Raw genomic sequence first — 21,984 nt, forward strand, 5'->3', positions numbered from 1 at the left:
TGTCAGTACAGGCTAAGGTATCATCTATGTGCTTCTAACTGGGAGATCCTTTGCATAATTCAGTACCACGTACTACTCACTGAGGGAGAAACTCACTTATTTGAAGCAGTAACCAAGAGGACTTTATGAGCATAAAACAGTTTTCCTTCCACTTGAAACGTCACATCAGACATATCTTTGTTATTTAGAAAGTGAGGATCTGCATAGAAGAGGGAAAAAAGGGGAAGTTTAATTAGGTTTCACTGTAGAGATACACATTGAGAAACCAATATCCACTGAATAACTGCTGACTGAAGGTTAACTATGTTACCTAGGCGGGCTGGCAGTGTCTTTCTGATTTCAGGAATACTGGGAATGGGGCTGCTTCCATAGCAGTGAGTAAAGATAGCTGCGAGATGCTGGCTGATTGAGTCATTCTGTGAATAGACAAGTTAAAGAAACATATTTTTCTGCTTTTATTACATAGAGGAGAGCAAAAGATAAGACATTTGAATTCATCTCTCTGCCAAGGATGAATGCAATACTTACAGAGGGAAGAATAACCGTATCTGCACTGACAACTATACCTAAATCTAAAATAAATAAAATTCCTTTCTCAACCTACAGGTGGTATCTATTTTTACTCAGGGCCCATGAGTTTGAGGGTTCTGCACAGTATCTCTGTTGATCCTGGTACTTCCCTCTTCCGGATAGAGAGCTCTGAGGTTGTTCCTGGAATTTGTTGGAGCCACTCTCCCAGTTTAGGATTCACAGACCAAAGTGCTTCTTCCACCACCGATCATTTTGACCTTTACTTTCTACATAACTCCACCTACAAAAGATCTGAGGATCTCCTGTACTTAAGAAATATAAAATTAACTGAGCTAGATTTTCTGAAATGTTTGCCATTTTTGTCTCATTCCAATCTCTGGAAAGAAATAATTGCTAATACTAGAAGATGATTGATCAACAGAACTATTTATTTTGTAAAGTTATTGGTGGTATTGAGACGGAGTGAAATGTAAAATTTGTTACTACTGGTTCTGTGGGCCTGATCAGTTGCCTGATCGCCAGAACCCTTTAAAAGCATTTTTTTACAGCCTCTTCTGCCGAAGAGGTTGTAGAAAAATGCTTTTAAAAGGCTCTGATGATCCCAGCTGAGCTGCGCGATCATCAGAGGCTTTTTTTTTAAAGCATTTTCTTGGCCGAAGAAAAAATGCTTTTAAAAGTAATAGAAGGTTATGACTTGCTATATGGATGGCATGCATATTTAATTTATGACAAAAAAGTGGATAAGGCCTTTAAAAATCATGTGCTAAGAACTGCTCTTCTGCGTGTTTGGAAAAAATACTCTTATAAACTAAATTATAAGGTTCCTATATGGGCAAGTCCTAGACATACAATAGAGAATATAAATATAGAACAGAATCAGGAAATGATTACATATAAAGATCTTTTGTATACTGAAAGAGGTAATTTGCAATTAAAATCTCTGCACGTATTAAAAGAGGAAGGGAAAAATTATACTTGGTTTCAATATGAGCAACTACGTGCTAGATGGAAGGAAGATCAGATAAGGGAAATTTGGTAAAGCAAATTAGGGAATTTTGGTAAAGCAAATTACCAAAATTTGGTAATTAGAAATTAGAAAAATTAGAAATCAGTCTCAGGAGCATATAAAGGAGAAAGCATATAAAGGAGAAATCAGTCTCAGGAGCATATAAAGAGATTGTATAATGTGTTACTTGAAATAGATTCTGAAAAGGACTTGGTAAAGGACTGTATGATAAAGTGGGCACAAAATTTTCAGGAGCCAATATTATTGGAAACTTGGGAAAAAATTTGGGTTAGAAATGTTAAATTCACGCAGGCACAGAATTTGAGGGAAAATTTTTATAAATTTAGATCCTAAAAAATTATCGTGTATGTATCCAGATATGAAAGCAAAATGTTGGAGATGTAATTGTGATGATGCTACATATTTTCACATTTGGTGGACTTGTAAGGATATAAAGGCCTTTTGGATAAAAATTTGGTGGATCTTACAAAATGTTTTGAAAAAGAAGATAAAGTTCCCAATTTTGTTGGGAATTATTACGGATTGTACAGTAATTGAGACTAAATTGATTTTAAATCTAATAACAGCAGCAAGATTACTAATAGAACAATACTGGAAGAAAAAAGAAGTACCTACAATAGAAGAATGGATATTGAAGGTTGCCAATTTGGCTGAGATGGCGAAGATATCAGCCTTTTTGAAAGACAATACGCAAGAAAGATACTTAAAGGAATGGAAAAAATGGATTGACTATATTCAACGTAGATATCAGACTAAGAGTTATCAGACTGTTTTTGAATGATTATGATATTATTTTTGATTGTTTTCGGGGGAAGTTAGGAATTGATGATTGTAGGGGTATAATTAAGTTGGGATGAAATTTTTTTAGCATATGTTTGTTTTATTTTTAACTATACCTTGTGTTCGTTCCGGGAAGTCGGGGGAGGGGTTGTGAAGGAGGGGAGAGGGGAAGGGGAAATTTTGTAAAACTTTTTGAATAAAAAAAAAAAGTAAAAAAAACAAACCAAAACCTCTGATGATCATGCGGCTCAGCTGGGCATGTGAGGGGGGGGCGAGATTTTTGCTACCAGTTCACCTGCCGCCATCGCTACCATCCGACCTGGGGGCATTTCACCCCTGAATTGAGATTTATACATTTATATAAATGGAACACACTACATTGTAAATTTTGTGTTCAGTGGTATGACAGAAAGGGAGAGTTTAAAATATTACTAACATGTGGGGGTGAACTTATGAATGAATGCCTTTATTAAATAACCACTTTGGTGGACAACGACAGATCATTTAAGTTATTATTAGAATTAGGGCTTCTACTGCAATAGAGAGTTTTTCCTTCTAGTCTCTGTTAGTGTTGTCAGTAAACAAGCATGAATAAATAAATATAACTAGGAGTCAGTGAAACACCTAGTTTTCCAATAGCTTAAACTCTTTTTGGCTAGGTTATAATTTTGGAGCTCATTGTAAATATCTTATCAAAATGGCTAAGACAAGACCCTTTCCTAAATAGCTTTTTCTCAACAAGTAGATAGGTGAGGCTAAAAGCAAGGGACTGCACCAAGCATTTAAGTACAAAGCAAAGATGAACTTTGAGTTTCAAAACCCAATCATTCTTTTAAAACTAGTTCTTTGCTTTCATATCCATTTTCTAGAAGAACAACTTCTATAAGGCAAACATGCTAATTTGTTGGCCAGGAACATGTGAAATCTGCAGCTGTCTGTTATATTCTCCAGTATAAGGACTCAGTGAGATTGTTGTATTCACATTCAGCAAAGCTTAATCCAGATGGTATATTTATTCTAACTGGCTTAATTTTCCTCCAGCATGAACTGTGAGATTGTTCAGCTCTTTGACTTCTATCATTTCAGTGTCAGAAATATGCAGCTCTGAAGGTTGATCAAGGAGAAGGAGGATACCTAATGGATTTCTACTTCTGAGTGCTTGCAACTTCAGAAGAAGAAAGTCAACAAATCCAGCTGCAGAATGGATGCAAATGAATGAATGAATGAATACGAATTGCAAGCAACCTAACAAGCAATAGGAGTAGGGTAGATGACTCTTAACAGTTGGTATCTTTGAGATCTACCCTAGTAATCCCATGCCAGTAGATGTCTTTCTTCATATAGTGCATTATTGGCACGTCTTACCAAGCCAAAGATCACCAAAATGATATAAGCGTTTGAGATCTCTGGATTTCTATATCAAGGATGATGCTAGGAAAGGAGAATAGAATAGAATAGAATAGAATTTTTTATTGGCCAAGTGTGATTGGACACATAAGGAATTTGTCTTGGTGCATATGCTCTCAGTGTACATAAAAGAAAAGATACGTTCATCAAGGTACAACATTTACAACACAAATGATGGTCAATATATCAATATAAATCATAAGGATTGCCAGCAACAAAGTTTATTTATTTTATTTATTTTATTTTATTTATTCAAATTTATATACCGCCCTATCTCCCGAAGGACTCAGGGCGGTGTACAGGCATTTAAAAGACATATAAATACAATATAAAACAATTAAAAAACTGATTCTAACAAGCCCGTAAATTTAGAATTAAAATATCAAATAAAACCCAATTTAAAACCAATAATTTAAAATCTAGCTCAGCCCTGCACAATTAAATAAATACGTTTTAAGTTACAGTCAGGAGGAGAATAGCTTACTTTGCTGGTTCTGAGGATTTCAAACATTAGTTTCAGTCCATCATTCACTAGCTCTTCATTGTATTCTTCTTCTTTAATGGTGACAAATTCCCGTAGGAGGTTCTGTACCACTGAGTAACGAGACTGATAAAAAGTTGTTCGTAGTGACTCAATCCATACATGCAGCTTCCATGGGATTCCTGGAACCATTCCGAAAAAAGGGGGAAATACAATTTTATTAATAAGTGTGGACATTCAACCAATAAGAGGCAAATACGTACTCTGTATCAAATCAAATGTTTAGATTTAATTTCAGCTTTGGAAGCCATATTAGGCTGGAAGCTTCCATGCTGCCACTTTCTCATGTGTGGGAAAGTAGGAGGGGGAATTTAGCAGAGGGGCCCATTAGACACAATAACATTCTTCCTGCAGGTCAAGGTCAGGCTGGTCCTGTAGCTGGAGAAGGAGTGGTCAGAGTGATGTCTTGAGATGGGACAGTTGGCGGTTGAAGCATGTGATCGGCAGAGGAATCAGGGGGTGGTTTTAGAGTTTTTGATTTACTGAGGGAAAACCCGGATCTCTCAGATTCAGATTTTCCCAAATGTGCCAGTTTACCTATCCTAATAAAAGAACTTTGAAAGATGCATGCTTCGGAGTTTTTACTTGGCGAGGGGTTTTTCTGGAACACTGACATTAATAGCACTAGAAACTTATTCATAGAGTATGACACAGGGTGGCACAGGGAGGTATAATATTCCAAATAGATATATGAGAGATGTGATTATCTTTTAAAGATTACTATAAAAAAATAACAGAGCTTAACAGAATTAGGAACACTGCTTTCACTGTGAAACTATCTATGCAAATGATCAGGATGGATTGTATGATGATTTATCTCCGTTGCCACAAATCTGCTAATAAATATCTATCTGCATTGTTGCACAAAAGTATGCAGTCTATTCTAGTTATGTAGGAAGGATTTGAAGACATTTCCAGGCATGGTACGGGAGCAACTCCAAGACTATTCTAATCCTAGCACAGAATTAGCAGGAATTACTCGCGGTAAGATAACACATTAGTTCAATCAAGTAGTGAGCTGCTCTATTTCTTCTTTTCTTTTTTTTTTATCAATTTGGAGGCCTATACATGATTTCCTAAGAAAGTAGACTGGTAGGTTTAATCCCACTTTCTGAAACTGTTTAAGTTCTCTGCTGTCCATGCTTCTGAATATCCCAAATCTAACTGGTAAGTTGTACAGTACCACTGAATGCTGAGAAAAAAATATTAGTAGTGCTTCTATTTTCTTATGAAAAATCAACATCAATAAGTCTCTCAGTCTTCCCCAACTCAAGAATCTGAACTGCACTGGACTTCATAAAAGCGTATCTGGATGGCATTTATGGAAGTTCATCACCAATATGTCTCAAGGGCTTAAATGAAGCAAAGCCATGTTGGATTAACTAGAGAATTATTCTAACCAGAATATAGTTGGAATCCCTATCCCTAGCTCCAATTCTAACCATAATACAAGCAGGTACATCATAATAAGGTGACTACAAAACAATATGGGTGAAACAGAGAATCAAGAAAAGATTGAAAAGAAAAGAGTGCAGAGAAGAGCAACAAAGATGATTAGGGGACTGGAGGCTAAAAGATATGAAGAATGGCTGCAGGAACTGGGTATGTCTAGTTTAATGAAAAGAAGACTGGAGTGACATGATAGCAGTGTTCCAATATCTCAGGGGCTGACACAAAGAAGAGAGAGACAAGCTATTCTCCAAAGCACCTGAGAGTAGGACAAGAAGCAATAGGTGGAAACTAATCAAGGAGAGAAGCAACTTAGAACTGAGGAGAAATTTCCTGACAATTAGAACAATTAATCAGTGGAACAACTTGCCTCCATAAGTTGTGAATACTCCAACACTGGAAGTTTTTAAGAAGAAGTTGGATAACCATTTGTCTGAAGTGGTGTAGGGTTCCTGCCTAAGCAGGGGGTTGGACTAAAAGACCTCCAAGGTCCCTTCCAACTCTGTTGTTTTAAATTCTAAATCTGCTTCTTCAGAACTAAAATGAAGTGTTTCTTTTGCTTCCTCAGCTTGTCAGCAAAAATGAAAGGTGAAGAAAGAACTCCTACTTTTAAAATGAGAAATTTGCAAGAATGCTCTGTACTTTTTTTTCATACAAGAATAAAGATTAGAATTCAGATGCTGCTGTTGTTTCTTAAACATAATTTCAGTTCTAAGGAAAGAATGCAAAGCAGGGCAGAACTTCTATCCAAATTTGAAAGTAGGAAGAAGACATCCAATTATACCAGTATATGGCTTGTTACCAAATGACCCATTTTACATAGCAGTTTAAATGACTAATTTGATCTTCATCTCTGATTAGTCCAATACTATTAATCTAATGTTTTAAAACTTAATTTTAAAAGATCTTGCCCTGGACTGCATCTCATTTAAACTGCAAAAAACATTTGAGCAGATCATGTGCCCTAATAACGAGACGACTCTTTCATTTTAATGTTCATTTAATGCATTTTCAAAAGGTCTGATCTCCCCTTTAAAGAGGAAGATTGAAACTCTCCAAAATTTTAAGAACCAATTTTCCAGCACTTAAGAGGGTTCTTAACAGTCAATCTTTATTTCAGGACAATATATGTTTCAGGATAATGGTATCAGTGCCAAAGCTTTATTGCCAAAGTTTATTGCCAAAGCTTCCCCCTATTGCTGTAGTTCAGTTATTTCACCAATAAGGTATATTTTGCAGCACAGTCTACAGCATTAATTCAGTATAATAAAACTGATTCTTCAGTTTTTTCCTGGAATAAATTAGAATGCAACTCATTTTTTCTAACGTACATTATCTTGTATATCAATGGATCAAAAAGCCTTGCCTTAACGAAGCTTCTGATTTTCTTTACCACAAGAATTAGTGTAGAGCAGTAGTGAGTTGCTACCGGTTCACGCAAATTGGTAGCAGCAGCAGCGGGAGGCTCTACCCACCCACCAGGATATCAAATATGCTCTGCGCATGCTCAGAAGCAAATAAAACATTAGCAACCCACCACTGGGTACTGTATAGCAGTAGTGATCCATTAATGAACTGGTAGCAAAGGTAAGTGAAATCTACCAATGGTGTAGAGATAGGAATATAAGCTACTACTTTCTATTTCTTTTCATACTTTTTTGCACTGTCTTTTTCTTTTCTTTTTTCTTTGTTTCCTTTTTCTTTATTTTATTTATATCCCACCTTTATTATTTTTACAAATAACTCAAGGTGGCAAACATATACGGTATACTTTCCCCTTTTTCATGGCCAAGACGGGTCTTTAACTCTTGGTCTTTTGCTTTCTAGCACGGTGCCTTAACCAGGGGTGAAATCCAGCAGGTTCTGACAGGTTCAGGTAGCGGAAATTTTGAGCAGTTCAGAGAACCAGCAGCGGAAATTTTGAGTAGTTCGGAAAACCAGCAAATACCACCCCTGGCTGGCCCCAGAGTTGGGTGGGAATGGAGATGTTGCAATATCCTTCCCCCTGGGGTGGGGAGGGAATGGAGATTTTGCAATATCCTTCCCACTGGAGTGGAGTGGAAATGGAGATTTTGAAGTATCCTTCCCCTGCCACGCCCACCAAGCCACGCCCACAGAACCGGCATTAAAAAATTGGATTTCACCACTGCACTAGACTTACTATTTTTAATCTTCTTTTTAAAACTTTAAATAAAAAATTATACCAAAACAAACCCTGCCTTGTTCATTTCCTGAACTACTGCCATAAAGTTCTATGTGAGGATGTCCATCAGGAAGCCACTTTGTTCAGAATGCAGTAGCAATAGCAATAGCACTTAGACTTATATACCACTTCACAGTGCTTTACAGCCTTCTCTAAGTGGTTTAGAGAGTCAGCATATTGTCCCCAACAATCTGGGTCCTCATTTTACCGACCTCGGAAGGATGGAAGGCTGTGTCAACCTTGAGCTGATGAGATTTGAATTGCCAAATTGCAAGCAGCCGGCAGTCAGGAGAAGTAGCCTGCAGTACTGCACTCTAACCACTGTGCCACTGGAGCTCAATAGCGCAGGTAATTACTTCTCAAGATCTTGCCTGCAGAAACCCAGATAATCACTAGATGGCAGCAAAGAGATTACAGAAGCCTCCCCTTTGCTGTCATCTAGTAGTAGTCTGATTTTTTTATATACAATCTGATCAGGTAGCCCTTTAAAACAAATCCAGCATTAAATATATATATTTAATACACACACATACAAGTGAGTTAAGGAGTTTTCCCATGTCTTACAATGATAAGGAGAGTTAAAAACAAAATCTTACCAAGTACTCTCAGTTCCATTGTGATATCGACATAGCCATGCTCGGCACTGTAATACATGGCCTCCTGTAATGCTTTCATTCTGGTTTTGCATAACTTAACTTGGCCCTCATTAGAACTTCCTTGGCTGGAAGTGTCGCTTTCCACACCTTCTGCTAAAATCTCTTCTAGGGAGAGAACATCTCCCTTTGACTGCTGTGGTTGGGTCAACAGCTTGCGCAGGACATTTCTGTAAAGTAAAAACAAAAGGATCAGGAACAGGGGTCCTATTCAGCAGCTTCTGACAGGTTCTGGAGAACCGGTAGCGGAAATTTTGAGTAGTTTGGAGAACTGGGAATTGCCACCTTTGGCTGGCCCCAGAGTGGGGTGGGGATGGAGATTTTGCAATATCCTTCCCCTGGAGTGGGGTGGGAATGGAAATTTTGCAGTATCCTTCCCCTGCCACGCCCACCAAGCCACGCCCACCAAGCCACACTGTCCACCAAGCCACGCCTACAGAACCAGTAGTAAAAAAAAATTACCTATGTCCATGAGCAGCAGCATGGCTGAAACAGTTCATGTCTTCATGAAGCGATGAGGAGATCCCATTGGCCTCCAGCATACTCAGAAGTGGATCAGCTCCTCGGCTCAGTAGCAAACTGACCAGCTCATAGTTGCCTAGAAATGCAAACAGTTGTATAGATGTTGTTTTTTGTAAAGTTGTAATATAGCAGTTAATCTTTCCTTCCTTCCTTTCTTCCTTCCTTCCTTCCTTCCTCCCTTCCTCTAATTTTTAATAATGGTCCCGTATATTTGATAAATATAATATAATAAATATACAGGGACGTGGTGGCTCAGGGGCTAGGACATTGAGCTTGTCGATCGAAAGGTCAGCAGCTCAGCGGTTCGAATCCCTAGTGCTACCATGTAATGGGGTGAGCTCCTATTACTTGTCCCAGCTTCTGCCAACCTAGCAGTTTCGAAAGCATGTAAAAATGCCAGTAGAAAAAATAGGGACCACCTTTGGTGGGAAAGTAATAGCGTTCTGTGCGTCTTTGGCGTTGAGTTATGCCAGCCACATGACCACGGAGACGTCTTTGGACAGCGTTGGCTCTTCGGCTTTGCAACAGAGATGAGCACTGCCCCCTAGAGTTGGCAACGACTAGCACGTATGTGCGAGGGGAACCTTTACCTTTACCTTTTATATCTGGTAAGATGTAGGGACCAAATCTCATTGTGCATATACAGTAATGTGCAAAAGTTTGTGGATATCTATATGCATACCATTATTTTCTATTATAGTTCCATTCCCCAGAAAGGGAGGAAAAATCATGCCAAATGGATCTATGTACCTACACTAGGACCATGTAATTATCTTGTGTACATACACTAAGTACAGTTCATCATTTCATAATCCTACATAGTCTCACTGCCCTACTGCAAACAGGCTGCCAGGAACTGCATGCCTATAGTAAGTATAAAATATTTGGCACCTCTGGAAATATTGTTTCTTCCAAATTTGGGGGTTTTGACACTTCATACTCAGACTGAAACCCAAATAGATATTGGAGGCAATCGTTTTAAGATCATGTATCCATACCAATATTTCTCAATTTCAACATCTTTAAGATATGAAAACTTCAGTTCCCAGAATTCCACAGTCAGCCACTGGGAGCTGAAGTTGCTGTGATTGAGAAACCTCTAAACTTCATTATGGATGAAAATGCAACACTTGCTGAGACTTGCCTGCTGCTGAGGCCAGTTGAAGTGGTGTCTCAGCATAGTTGTCTTCTCCACTGTTGACAGCAGAACCTTCAACGTGGGCCCCTGCATCCAGCAGCAACTGTGAAAAAACCCCAGAGAATTTAAAGAAGAAATGCAGGCAGGGAGACTGCTAATTACAGCATCTACTTTCCTTGATTGCAGTTTTTGTAAGACCTACAGTAAGGTTACTAGATGTGGACTGCAATATTCCAGATGGTCAATAGATGGCAGCAAATAATATATTGTAAGCCTCTGCTACTGACTAGTGCAGGGGTCACCAATCTTTCGAACCTCAGGGACCCCTAAAGTCATAATTTTAAATCCCGTGGACCACTAATATGATTTGCCTAATGACCAGCTGTATGAGCATGGCAAAGTGGTCATGTGACTGGGTAGGTGTGGCCAACTTGCTGTCACTCATTTTGAGGGGCGCCTTGCCATCCTCTACTTGCTACTCCTCGCCTGCCCACCCAGGCTCCTTAGGGCCCCACAGGAAGCAGTTGCTGGATCTAAACAGCCACCATGAGAAAGAGTTGGCAAAACAGCTCAGTTCAAATTGGATCTGACCAAGAAGGAGGCTCAGCAGAAGCATCTCACTGAGGACTAGGAGCATAGGCTTTCCAAGAAGAGGGAAGACCTGAGGGAGTGCAAAGCCAGCTACTGGCGCCTGGAGGCTCAGTGGGCTGAGATGGTCACCCAGTTCCAGGACATGATGAAGTCCCACTGGAATGAGGCCCTCCGGTTCCTTGCCACCAGCAGCGCTTCCCCCCAGCCTTCACCCAAAGCCCCATACCAGGAGGCTGAAGCAGACGCCAAGTTGGAATTTCTGCCCCTCTCTGCCCCACACAAAAAGACCCCAAAGGGGGAGACTCTCTGCAGCAACACAAACGTTCATTGCACATATCTGTCCCAGGGTCCGTAGTTTGAGGACCCCTGATTTAGACCCCTGAAATATAAAAAATGCAAATAATTTTTCTGGAGACAACCAAAATTTTCTCACAGACCACCATGGACTACCATGGACCACCAGTTGGTGACTGCTGCACTAGTGGTTATCTGAAATTTTACAGCCCAGATCTGATAGTCCTAACATACACCATTTTTGGAATTTAATTCACCAACTCTAAAAGTTTCTCTCTTTGTTTATTTTTTTAAAGCTCTGCTAATTTTCAAAGAGACAGCTGGTATGTCAGATGCATGAAAACATAACATTTCCAGCTATTTCTAAAAAAAAAAGTGGCAGATATGGAAAATCATTTGGAAATAGGCTTAGAATTCAGAATTGTTCCTAAACGAGACCGCCTGCTGTTACCCTTTGCCTCCCACCGACCCGTACGCTCTCACAGAGAGGGTCTCCTCAGGGTGCCGTCCGCCAAACAGTGTTGGCTGGCGGCCCCCAGGAGTAGGGCCTTCTCTGTGGGGGCAGTGACGCTCTGGAACGAACTTCCCCCTGGCCTGCGTCAAGTGCCTGATCTTCGGACCTTCCGTCGTGAGCTCAAAACATATTTATTCATTAAAGCGGGACTGGCATAATTATTGATGAATTTTAATTGGGTATTCTTAATATTTTTAAAATTTTAAATCTAAATTTTAATAATCAGCCTTTAAAATTTGCTCTTTTTAAATGTTGTTTTAAATTGTATATATTTTGTTTTTATTCTGGCTGTACACCGCCCTGAGTCCTTCGGGAGAAGGGCGGTATAAAAATCTAATAAATAAATAAATAAATAAATAAATAAATAAATGATTGTATCCATTTTTGGATTCATGGCCTCTGACTGCTTTTGTCTTCTCAAATCTCACTAGCAGAGCATCATTCCATAGGCTATTTGGATGGATTCTCTTCCAAGAAGTCCATTATAATAAGATATGAAACTGAAAGAAAGAAGCAGTCTGCACCTGTTTTTTTCCGCCTCCATCTTAATTCCTTCTGTTTTGTGTCCTTTGTCTTTTGGACTGTCTGAGGTAGAGACTGCTCTACTTCTTATATATGTATACCACTGTTGTGGTCTGCCAGCAGCCTGCGGACCTGGCAATGGAGTCAGACAGTGAGGAGGCTGGGGAGGACAATGGGCCAGTCCTGGAGTCAGGGGAAGGCGCGGACGAGGGCTCTGCATCAGAGGCAAAGATGGGGCCAGGGCCATCTGGGAGCGATGCGCAGACTCTGGAGCCTCCAGAGGTGGACAGAAGAAAGGCAGACCTAGTGCATGCATGCGACGAGCTGCCAGAAGGCAAGAGCAGCTGAAGAAAAAAGGACAACTCGGGAGTAAGGCCAGAAGATGATTGGCCATTCCCATAGGGCTTAAAAGAGCAGCAATGAGCCGTTGGGTTCTCTGTAGAAAAGCAACGTTGATTTCCATGCTTCTTGTCAGCATCTCTTGAACTTTGTGAGGGTTTTGCCAAGAAAAGCCTTTGGCAGGTTGCCAAAGACATCAAAGGTTGGTGATAAGGCCCACGGATTGGTTATTAAGAATTTTGTTTTGGACTAAGCTGAGAATGAATTAATTCTCAGCTGTTTTAATAAAATAAGTTGAGGACTGAATTGTGTTTAGTAATCACTACTTGGGCCTTGGTCACAACAACCACTTTGGCTTGAGAGAAGTGCTTGCGATGAGGATGTCCATAGACAGCTTTGTGTCTGTACCCGCAAGATTTTCACACGGTCTCCAGAGCCCTTTACCTTCTTTTCCAAGCTAAGCAGCTTCTATTTCTTTCACCAGGAAGTAAAGACAGCTTCCTACCTCCTTCCTTCTTCCTACCTAAGACTGCTTTGAGGAGGGAAGGTTGGTTTATGTAAATACCTGCCTGTTCATCCACAACAGTGCAAGGTTGTGTAGATTTTGTGTCTAGCTGTCCGTGTCTATGTGAAATAAGCGTCTGAAGATTGTATGTTTTGTGTGTGTGGAAGACAGTTCTATATCTTTCAGTGCATACACAAAGGCATGCTAATAAATGTGCCCGATCAGGTGCCTTGGCTCATTATGTACCTTCCAGCTTGTCTATCCCAGTGAAAATATCCAAAAATTAATGAATATTTTTTTTTTTTTTTTTGTTTACATTTATACCCCGCCCTTCTCCGAAGACTCAGGGCGGCTTACAATGTATATGAAAGCAATGCTTTGTTTCTGAAATACATTGGTGGTGCTGCCTCTCTCCTAAATTTGCATTTATGAATTGTTGTCAGTTCCCCTGGGAAAAAGTCTGAGAAAGGCATTTTATTTATTTATTTGTATCCACCTGATTATTTTTTTTACAAATATCTCAAGGCGACAAACATATCCAACATATCCTCTTCTTATTTTCCCCACAACAATAACTTGGGGTGGGGCGAGGTGAGGTGGCTGAGAGAGAATGAGTAGCCCAAGGTCAGCTATTGGATAAAATATATAGCGGTCCCAAAATGCCCAGCTGATGGTTAAAGTGGGACTAGATCTCAGAGTCTCCTGGTTTCTAGCTAGTTGCCTTAACCACTAGACCAAGCTGTCTCTCATTGCTAGTGAGAACATATGTGCTTCGAAATGGAGGCATATTTAGCAGCAAGTTCCTCCCAGACATGTTTGACCAAGCTACAAAGCCCCAGGAAGCATGGATTTTCATCTTGTTAGTGATGCATTATGGGATCTCCGATCGTATTCTTTTCAGGTTGCATCTGAAACTTTGACAACTTGTCTTTTGCTGACCTGGACAACTGAGATATGGCCATGTAATACAGCGAAAGTGAGCGCAGTCCAGTGTCGGCTATCAGGATGAACTGATGGGTATCGAGACGAACTTCCAGGAACCTGGGAAAAAGGGAGAAATGTTTATTGGTTGCAATTCTTCTTGTTGTTAAGATCCTAAAATGCCTTTGAGAAAAGCACAAATTGTAATCCTTGGAATCTGTAGGCTGACAAAACTCTGAAAATTCTGCCACCCCAATCAGTGTGTTTAATTCTTTAGACTGCTTTGTTGGTTTGTTGGTTTAAAATGCATCTGCTAGTTTTCTTGCAGAGGGAAAAGAATTTATTCTTTCAATTTCTGCATTCCTTTGCATTGTGATTCATTATCTTATCTATGGCAGGTATTGTTGCTTTAGAATCCATAAACCACTGTCACCATCATTTCTAAAAAGAAAGAAATTTCTTTCCAAACCTTTTCAGCAAATTATTGTATGAACCTCAAAATACAACGTTGAATTTATATTTACCGACAAAGTAATAAAGGGAGACTAGTATAGATCAATTTCGAGGTATTTAGCTCTCGTCAGCTAGCCATTAAATAGCTAAATACCTTGAAATAGCTCAAAATAGATCTATATTAAGGTAAAGGTAAAGGTTCCCCTCGCACATATATGCTAGTCGTTCCTGACTCTAGGGGGCAGTGCTCATCTCCGTTTCAAAGCCGAAGAGCCAACACTGTCCAAAGACGTCTCCATGGTCATGTGGCCGGCATGACTAAACACCAAAAGTGCACAGAATGCTGTTACCTTCCCATCAAAGGTGGTCCCTATTTTTCTATTTGCATTTTTTACGTGCTTTCGAACTGCTAGGTTGGCAGAAGCTGGGACAAGTAACAGGAGCTCACCCCATTACATGGCACTAGGGATTCGAACCCCTGAACTGTCGACCTTTCGATCAACAAGGTCAGTGTCTTAGCTACTGAGCCACCGCATCCCTTAGATCTATATTAGTCTCCCTTTATTTCTTTGTCCGTAAATATAAATTCAACACACACACACACAATAGTTTATCGTGAAAGCGACTGCCTGTGAAGGCTCCTGGATTGGGGCTGAAAGGCAAAAGCGGAAGCAGCATGCTCTGTCCCAAATTTGGGTAGATAAATCTGCCCTGATAAAAAACACTCAAAATACAATATTTCACTTTACAATTATTAAATAAGAATCCATACCCATTTACCTTTCTGCAGCTGATTTTCACTTACTGGTATATCCAGATTTGCTCCTGCATCAATCAGCATCTGAACCATGGCTTCATCTCCAGCAGAACAGGCATACATGAGTGGCGTCATACCCTTTAAGAACAAAGTACACAGCCCGTTATTTTATTTCCAAAAGCAACGCACAGAAACAAAATGTTGCGTTCTATGCAGTGGTAAAATCCAATTTTTTTTACTACCAGTTCTGTGGCCGTGGCTTGGTGGGCTTGGCGTGGCTTGGTGGGTGTGGCAGGGGAAGGATACTGCAAAATCCCCATTCCCTCCCCACTCCTGGGGGAAGGATATTGCAAAATCTCCATTCCCACCCCACTCTGGGGCCAGTCAGAGGTGGTATTTGCCAGTTCTCTGAACTATTCAGAATTTCTGCTACTGGTTCTCCAGAACCTTCAGAACTTGCTGGATTTCACCCCTGGTTCTATGTATTTTACATAAGGACATTTGTTTCCTCGCACTTTATAATACATCTACGTTATCCATGTATGATATATTTCGGCATAAATATTTTTTTGTTCTTATAGACATTGGAAGTAGACTAGGCGTGGAATTAATTTCAGCGTAAAGATTTATATTGATTCTCCTGCAGACAGGCTTAAATGTTGCACATGAGTCTTTTCCTTCTCTTTTTTTTTGTCGGTGAGACATAAAATGAACGCATTCACACAACACATGAAAGCAAAAACACAGGTTAATAACAGAAAATTGCTATGTCGACATAACACATTGTGTTATGAACTGGCCTCAGAGGTGGGCAGAAGTGAGTTCCAGAAGACATGTTATGAAACACTGAAATGACATTAGTTTACAGCAGTGGAGGGTTTAAATTTTTTTTACTACCGGTTCTGTGGGTGTGGTTTGGTGGGCGTGGCATGGCTTGGTGGGCACGGCAGAGGAAGGATACTGTAAAATCTCCATTGTGTCCCCACTCCAGGGGAAGGATACTGCAAAATACCCATTTCCTTACGATCAGCTGGGACTTGGGAGGCAGAGAATAGATGGGGGCGGGGCCAGTCAGAATTTTTACTACTGGTTCCCCGAACTACTCAAAATTTCCTCTACCGGTTCTCTAGAACAGGTCAGAACCTGCTGAAACCAACCTCTGGTTTACAGCTACTATATTTGCTTTATAAATTTACTTTGTCTATAAATCTTTACAATACCTTCATGATATTGGTCAGATTAATGAGACTTCTGAAATTCTTCTATTTCCCCTTACAAATTTAGTTACTGCCTTCTATTGACTGAAGTCTCCCATAATGGGATGATGCTGTAAGGAAAAGGAAGATAACCACACACGCACCCAGTTTTGTGAAAATGACTAGAATCAGTTAAATGCTCCTAGTGCTGAATGATGCAGAATATCAGAGTAGCCCTGAGTCAACCTGTAGTAAAAACGTTTACATGCTGGTTTGGGGAAAGAGAATACCCCAATACCAGGGGTGAAATCCAGCAGGTTCTGATAGGTTCTGGAGAACCGGTAGCAGAAATTTTGAGTAGTTTGGAGAACCAGCAAATACCACCTCTGGCTGGTCCCAGAGTGGGGTGGGAATGGAGATTTTGTAATATCCTTCCCTCTGGAGTGGGGTGGGAATGGAGATTTTGCAGTATCCTTCCCCTGCCACGCCCACCAAGCCACGCTCACAGAACTGGTAGTAAAAAAAATTTGGATTTCACCACTGCCCAATACTCTTTATATGATAGCAATAGCATTAGCAATAGCATTTAGATTTATATACCATTTCACAGTGCTTTTATTCTAAGCGGTTTACAGAGTCAGCATATTGCCCCCCCCCCCCCAACAATCTGGGTCTTCATTTTACCAACTTCAGAAGGCTGGAAAGCTGAGTCAACCTTGAGCCTGGTGAGATTCGAACTACCAAATTGCAGGCAGCCAGCAGTCAGCAGAAGTAGCCTGCAGTACCTCATTTTAACCACTGTACCACCGCAACTCTTTTTCTATGTCTTTCCATATGTATGATTGCAATAAGCTGGACTTCGGATTTTGATCTTGCTCGTCTATGTCATGAATGTTATAGAACTGATTTTTATATACCTGATCATCCATTGTATTAACGCCTTCGGGTCCTAAGGCTTCTATAGCTTGGTTAATCAGATCAGTCCTTCCACAGTTCAACATTCGAAACCCCAGATCCTGCTGGAATTTTTCAGTAGCAGCCTTTGCATCCATTCGCCGGAAGGAACTAAAGCAGCATTCTGGTCTGTGGAAGTGTTACAACCAAACAATACAACCACAGTTTATTAATATTGTTATTAATATTACAGCTAGGACAGGGGTCTCCAACCTTGGCCACTTTAAGACAAAGCTGGCTGAGGAATTCTGGGAGTTGAAGTCCACAAGTCTTAAAGTAGCCAAGGTTGGAGACCCCTGAGCTAGGGTCCTGTATCCCAGCACATTGTGATCTTGCGTTCACTAAGGAAGAAACAGATATAAATAAAAGGCATAGAATTATTTTTGCTTCCTATCATTCCTGCTGCAGTATTTGTCTTCCTCACTGTTCATTTGAGAACTTTTTTTACATTTGATACGGCAGAAATCTGAGGTGGCATAAAGTATTGTATTATTTCAGACTTCAGATAAAGAGAACATGTTTCTAAATGATGTTTCTAACTCAAATTTCCTACAAATAAGCAATGGTTTTAGTTCCCATTGTTATTGATCATTTACAGGAAACATTCAGAAGAGGCATAATTCCTCTTGTAGGCTGAAAAGTTACAATCCAATCATTCATGCGTAGATCAGACCTAAAACAGATGCTTTGTTAACCACTTTGTTAGCAGATGACCTTGTTTTCAACTCATCCCACTGTGCAGGGACTTATTCATTTAATTAGAAAATTTATATGGCTGGCCACTCACTCTCAGCAACTCAGGCAGTTTACAAAAAATAAAAGCCCAATATACAAAAAACCTAACCCTAATCCCCAGGCAACAAAAACAAAAAAATCAATCTGACAAGATACTTGATGGGCTTCTTCCCACTCTCGGTTCCCTGGGGCCAGTTGGCAAAACCAGGTTTCCAGGGCCTTGAGAAAGAGTGTCAAAGTGGGGGCCAGTCTAATTTCCATGGGAATGATGTTCCAAAGGGAGGGAGCCACCAGGAGAAAGGATCATCAGATGGATGTTCTACAGCATCTCTATAGTTGTCTTCCATATTGGTGAATTAACTTTAGTCATGTTGTGCAGTTGTCTCCCAATAGGTCTTTTATATGGATAGTTAGCAGATTCATTTGACACTTTCTTCTGTATGTGCAAATTGAAGCTGTTTGCTTTTTTTTTTTTTACTGAGAGACCTTGATGAAATTATCAAAGGTTTTCTCTCTCTAAACAGATGGAGTACTTATGTTTTAATTGTTGGTGTTGCATATGACTAATTTTGTTTTTGATTGCATCAGATAAAGCAGTTGAGGTTAGGAAAACAATATGGAGAGCTGCTGCCAAGATAGCAGATTTGGAAATTCCAATGTGTGACTTTTGTTTATTCTAAACTTTTGACAGAAATCCATTTGTTTCTGAAAAAGCATTTACTTAGATTCAGCACTTTTGGAAATGCTAGACTGAAAGACTTGGAAGAAAGAAATTTTGCACTGTTAGCCCATTTCTGAGCAGTTAAAGAAAAATGCTAATATTCTGTCCAATGCATTTAATTTAGCAATATTAAAATTCAATTTATGTATTTGATAATGATGCCACCTGACTGCAACCGACTCTTCAATAAAATAAAAAACACTGTTACACTTCAATGCATTTTTCTTCTTATAAGAACTACTTTTCATAGTTTTTCAGAGATCCTTGAGATCCTTGAGAGTGCTTAAATGACTTTTCAGAAGCCGTACAGGATTATTAAAGATAAAGATTTTAACTGAAATCTTTCATGCCTAAAATATACTTATATACAGTAATACTCCAAAAGTGAGTATTCATAAATATAAAGTTAGCCTCATCCTCAAAATAATTGCTTTTTATATATTGAGATTTTGAAGAGGGATAAATATTGAGATTTTCAAGTGGTATTTAAGATTAATATGATAAACATATGACACCAAGACAGGAAACAATGATGGCAAAACCGGTAGAATATATAGCAACAGGACTGTGGAAAGAAGCAGGAAGGAAGCAGGAAGCAACTGATTGTTTGGTATTAGTTTATACCGGGGTCTCCAACCTTGGCAACTTTAAGCCTGGCGGACTTCAGCTCCCAGAATTCCCCAGCCAGATCCCTGGCTTAAAGTTGCCAAGGTTGGAGATCCCTGGTTTATACAGTCCGTACTAGAACACTCCTGACATAATATTGAAGGTTCTTCAAAGAAAGAACCTTTCTTTCAAAGAACATCCTAAGAAGAGCTGCACTGAATCACATGGAAGGTCCAACTAATCCAGCTTTTTGTTTCCACATTGGTCAACCATAGTGGTCAACCTAACTACCACTAGGATGCTGGTATCCAAGTATCCTAGCAATCATGGATATGTAATAACTCCACAGATATTAATTAAACCTTTATTGGAGTGTGGTGGAAAATTAAGGCTTTGGGGGAAAGGAAGGACAGAAATGAATTAAAGCTTTTTTGGAGGGATAAGGGAAATTAAGCATTTTTTAATGAAATGAATTGTTACTATATCTATATCTATATCTATATCTATATCTATATCTATTGTAATATAATGTAATATAATATAATATAATATAATATAATATAATATAATGTAATGTAATGTAATGTAATGTAATGTAATGTAATGTAATAAATATAATATAATATAATATAATATAATATAATATAATATAATATAATATAATATAATATAATATAATATAATATATAATATAATATAATATAATATAATATATTTATTTATTTATTTATTTTATTTATTTTATTTATTCGATTTTTATACTGCCCTTCTCCCGAAGGATTCAGGGCGGTGTACAGCCAAAAATAAAAACAAACAATACAATATACAATTTAAAATACAAATTAAAAAACTTATTTTATAATTGGCCTAAAAAACTTTAAAATATATAAAACTAAAACCCCATTAAAATTAATAATAGATAATTTAAAATCAATAAAATTTAAGCCAGCACTGCGTGAATGAAAAGATGTGTCTTCAGTTCGCGGCGGAAGGTCCGATACATATATAAATATGTATATATGTATATCATATTATATCATACGTCTGATGTAATACATATCAGAGTTGGAAGGACCTTGGAGGTCTTCTAGTCCAATCCCCTGCCCAGGCAGGAAACCCTACACCATTTCAGACAAATGGCTATCCAATATTTTCTTAAAAATTTCCAGTGTTGGAGCATTCACAACTTCTGCAGGCAAGTTGTTCCACTGATTAATTGTTCTAACTGTCAGGAAATTTCTCCTTAGTTGCTTCATAGTTGCTTCTCTCCTTGATTAGTTTCCACCCATTGCTTCTTGTTCTTCCCTCAGGTGCTTTGAAGAATAGTTTGACTCCCTCTTCTTTGTGGCAGCCCCTGAGATATTGGAACACAGCTATCATGTCTCCCCTAGTCCTTCTTTTCATTAAACTAGGCATACCGAGTTCCTGCAACCGTTCTTCATATGTTTTAGCCTCCAGTCCCCTAATCATCTTTGTTGCTCTTCTCTGCACTCTTTCTAGAGTCTCAACATCCTTTTACATCGTATACCAAAACTGAATGCAATATTATATATATATATATAATATAATATATATAATATAATATAATATAATATAATATAATATAATATAATATATAATATAATATAATATAATATATTATATTTATTTATTTATTTATTTTATTTATTTTATTTATTCGATTTTTATACTGCCCTTCTCCCGAAGGATTCAGGGCGGTGTACAGCCAAAAATAAAAACAAACAATACAATATACAATTTAAAATACAAATTAAAAAACTTATTTTATAATTGGCCTAAAAAACTTTAAAATATATAAAACTAAAACCCCATTAAAATTAATAATAGATAATTTAAAATCAATAAAATTTAAGCCAGCACTGCGTGAATGAAAAGATGTGTCTTCAGTTCACGGAAGGTCCGATACATATATAAATATGTATATATGTATATCATATTATATCATACGTCTGATGTAATACATATCAGAGTTGGAAGGACCTTGGAGGTCTTCTAGTCCAATCCCCTGCCCAGGCAGGAAACCCTACACCATTTCAGACAAATGGCTATCCAATATTTTCTTAAAAATTTCCAGTGTTGGAGCATTCACAACTTCTGCAGGCAAGTTGTTCCACTGATTAATTGTTCTAACTGTCAGGAAATTTCTCCTTAGTTGCTTCATAGTTGCTTCTCTCCTTGATTAGTTTCCACCCATTGCTTCTTGTTCTTCCTCAGGTGCTTTGAAGAATAGTTTGACTCTCTTCTTTGTGGCAGCCCTGAGATATTGGAACACAGCTATCATGTCTCCCTAGTCCTTCTTTTCATTAAACTAGGCATACCGAGTTCCTGCAACCGTTCTTCATATGTTTTAGCCTCCAGTCCCTAATCATCTTTGTTGCTCTTCTCTGCACTCTTTCTAGAGTCTCAACATCCTTTTACATCGTATACCAAAACTGAATGCAATATTATATATATATAATATAATGCAATATATATATATATATATATATATATATATATATATATATATATATATATATATATATATATATATATATATATATATATATATATATTTGGATGGAAGAGGGAAATTAAACTTTTTTTTGAGTAAATATATTGAGT

The 21,984-nt window shown here is 38.6% G+C and overlaps 1 protein-coding gene across 1 annotated transcript in view; it reads right to left on the bottom strand.

The window, feature by feature from the left end:
- The window catches only part of ABTB2 (ankyrin repeat and BTB domain containing 2), a 188,605-nt gene that overhangs the window by 11,030 nt on the left and 155,591 nt on the right, over positions 1–21,984 (bottom strand). Inside the window, exons 5-13 of the mRNA XM_058161634.1 lie at positions 17,261–17,426; positions 15,196–15,285; positions 13,956–14,057; positions 10,258–10,354; positions 9,054–9,189; positions 8,535–8,761; positions 4,230–4,408; positions 311–416; positions 97–199 (exon numbers count right to left, since the gene is read on the bottom strand). Coding sequence (XP_058017617.1) covers positions 97–199; positions 311–416; positions 4,230–4,408; positions 8,535–8,761; positions 9,054–9,189; positions 10,258–10,354; positions 13,956–14,057; positions 15,196–15,285; positions 17,261–17,426 — 1,206 coding nt within the window. The remainder of the gene's footprint in view (positions 1–96; positions 200–310; positions 417–4,229; positions 4,409–8,534; positions 8,762–9,053; positions 9,190–10,257; positions 10,355–13,955; positions 14,058–15,195; positions 15,286–17,260; positions 17,427–21,984) is intronic.

The sequence above is a fragment of the Ahaetulla prasina genome, chromosome 1 (assembly GCF_028640845.1).
Source record: "Ahaetulla prasina isolate Xishuangbanna chromosome 1, ASM2864084v1, whole genome shotgun sequence".
NCBI lineage: Eukaryota > Metazoa > Chordata > Lepidosauria > Squamata > Colubridae > Ahaetulla > Ahaetulla prasina.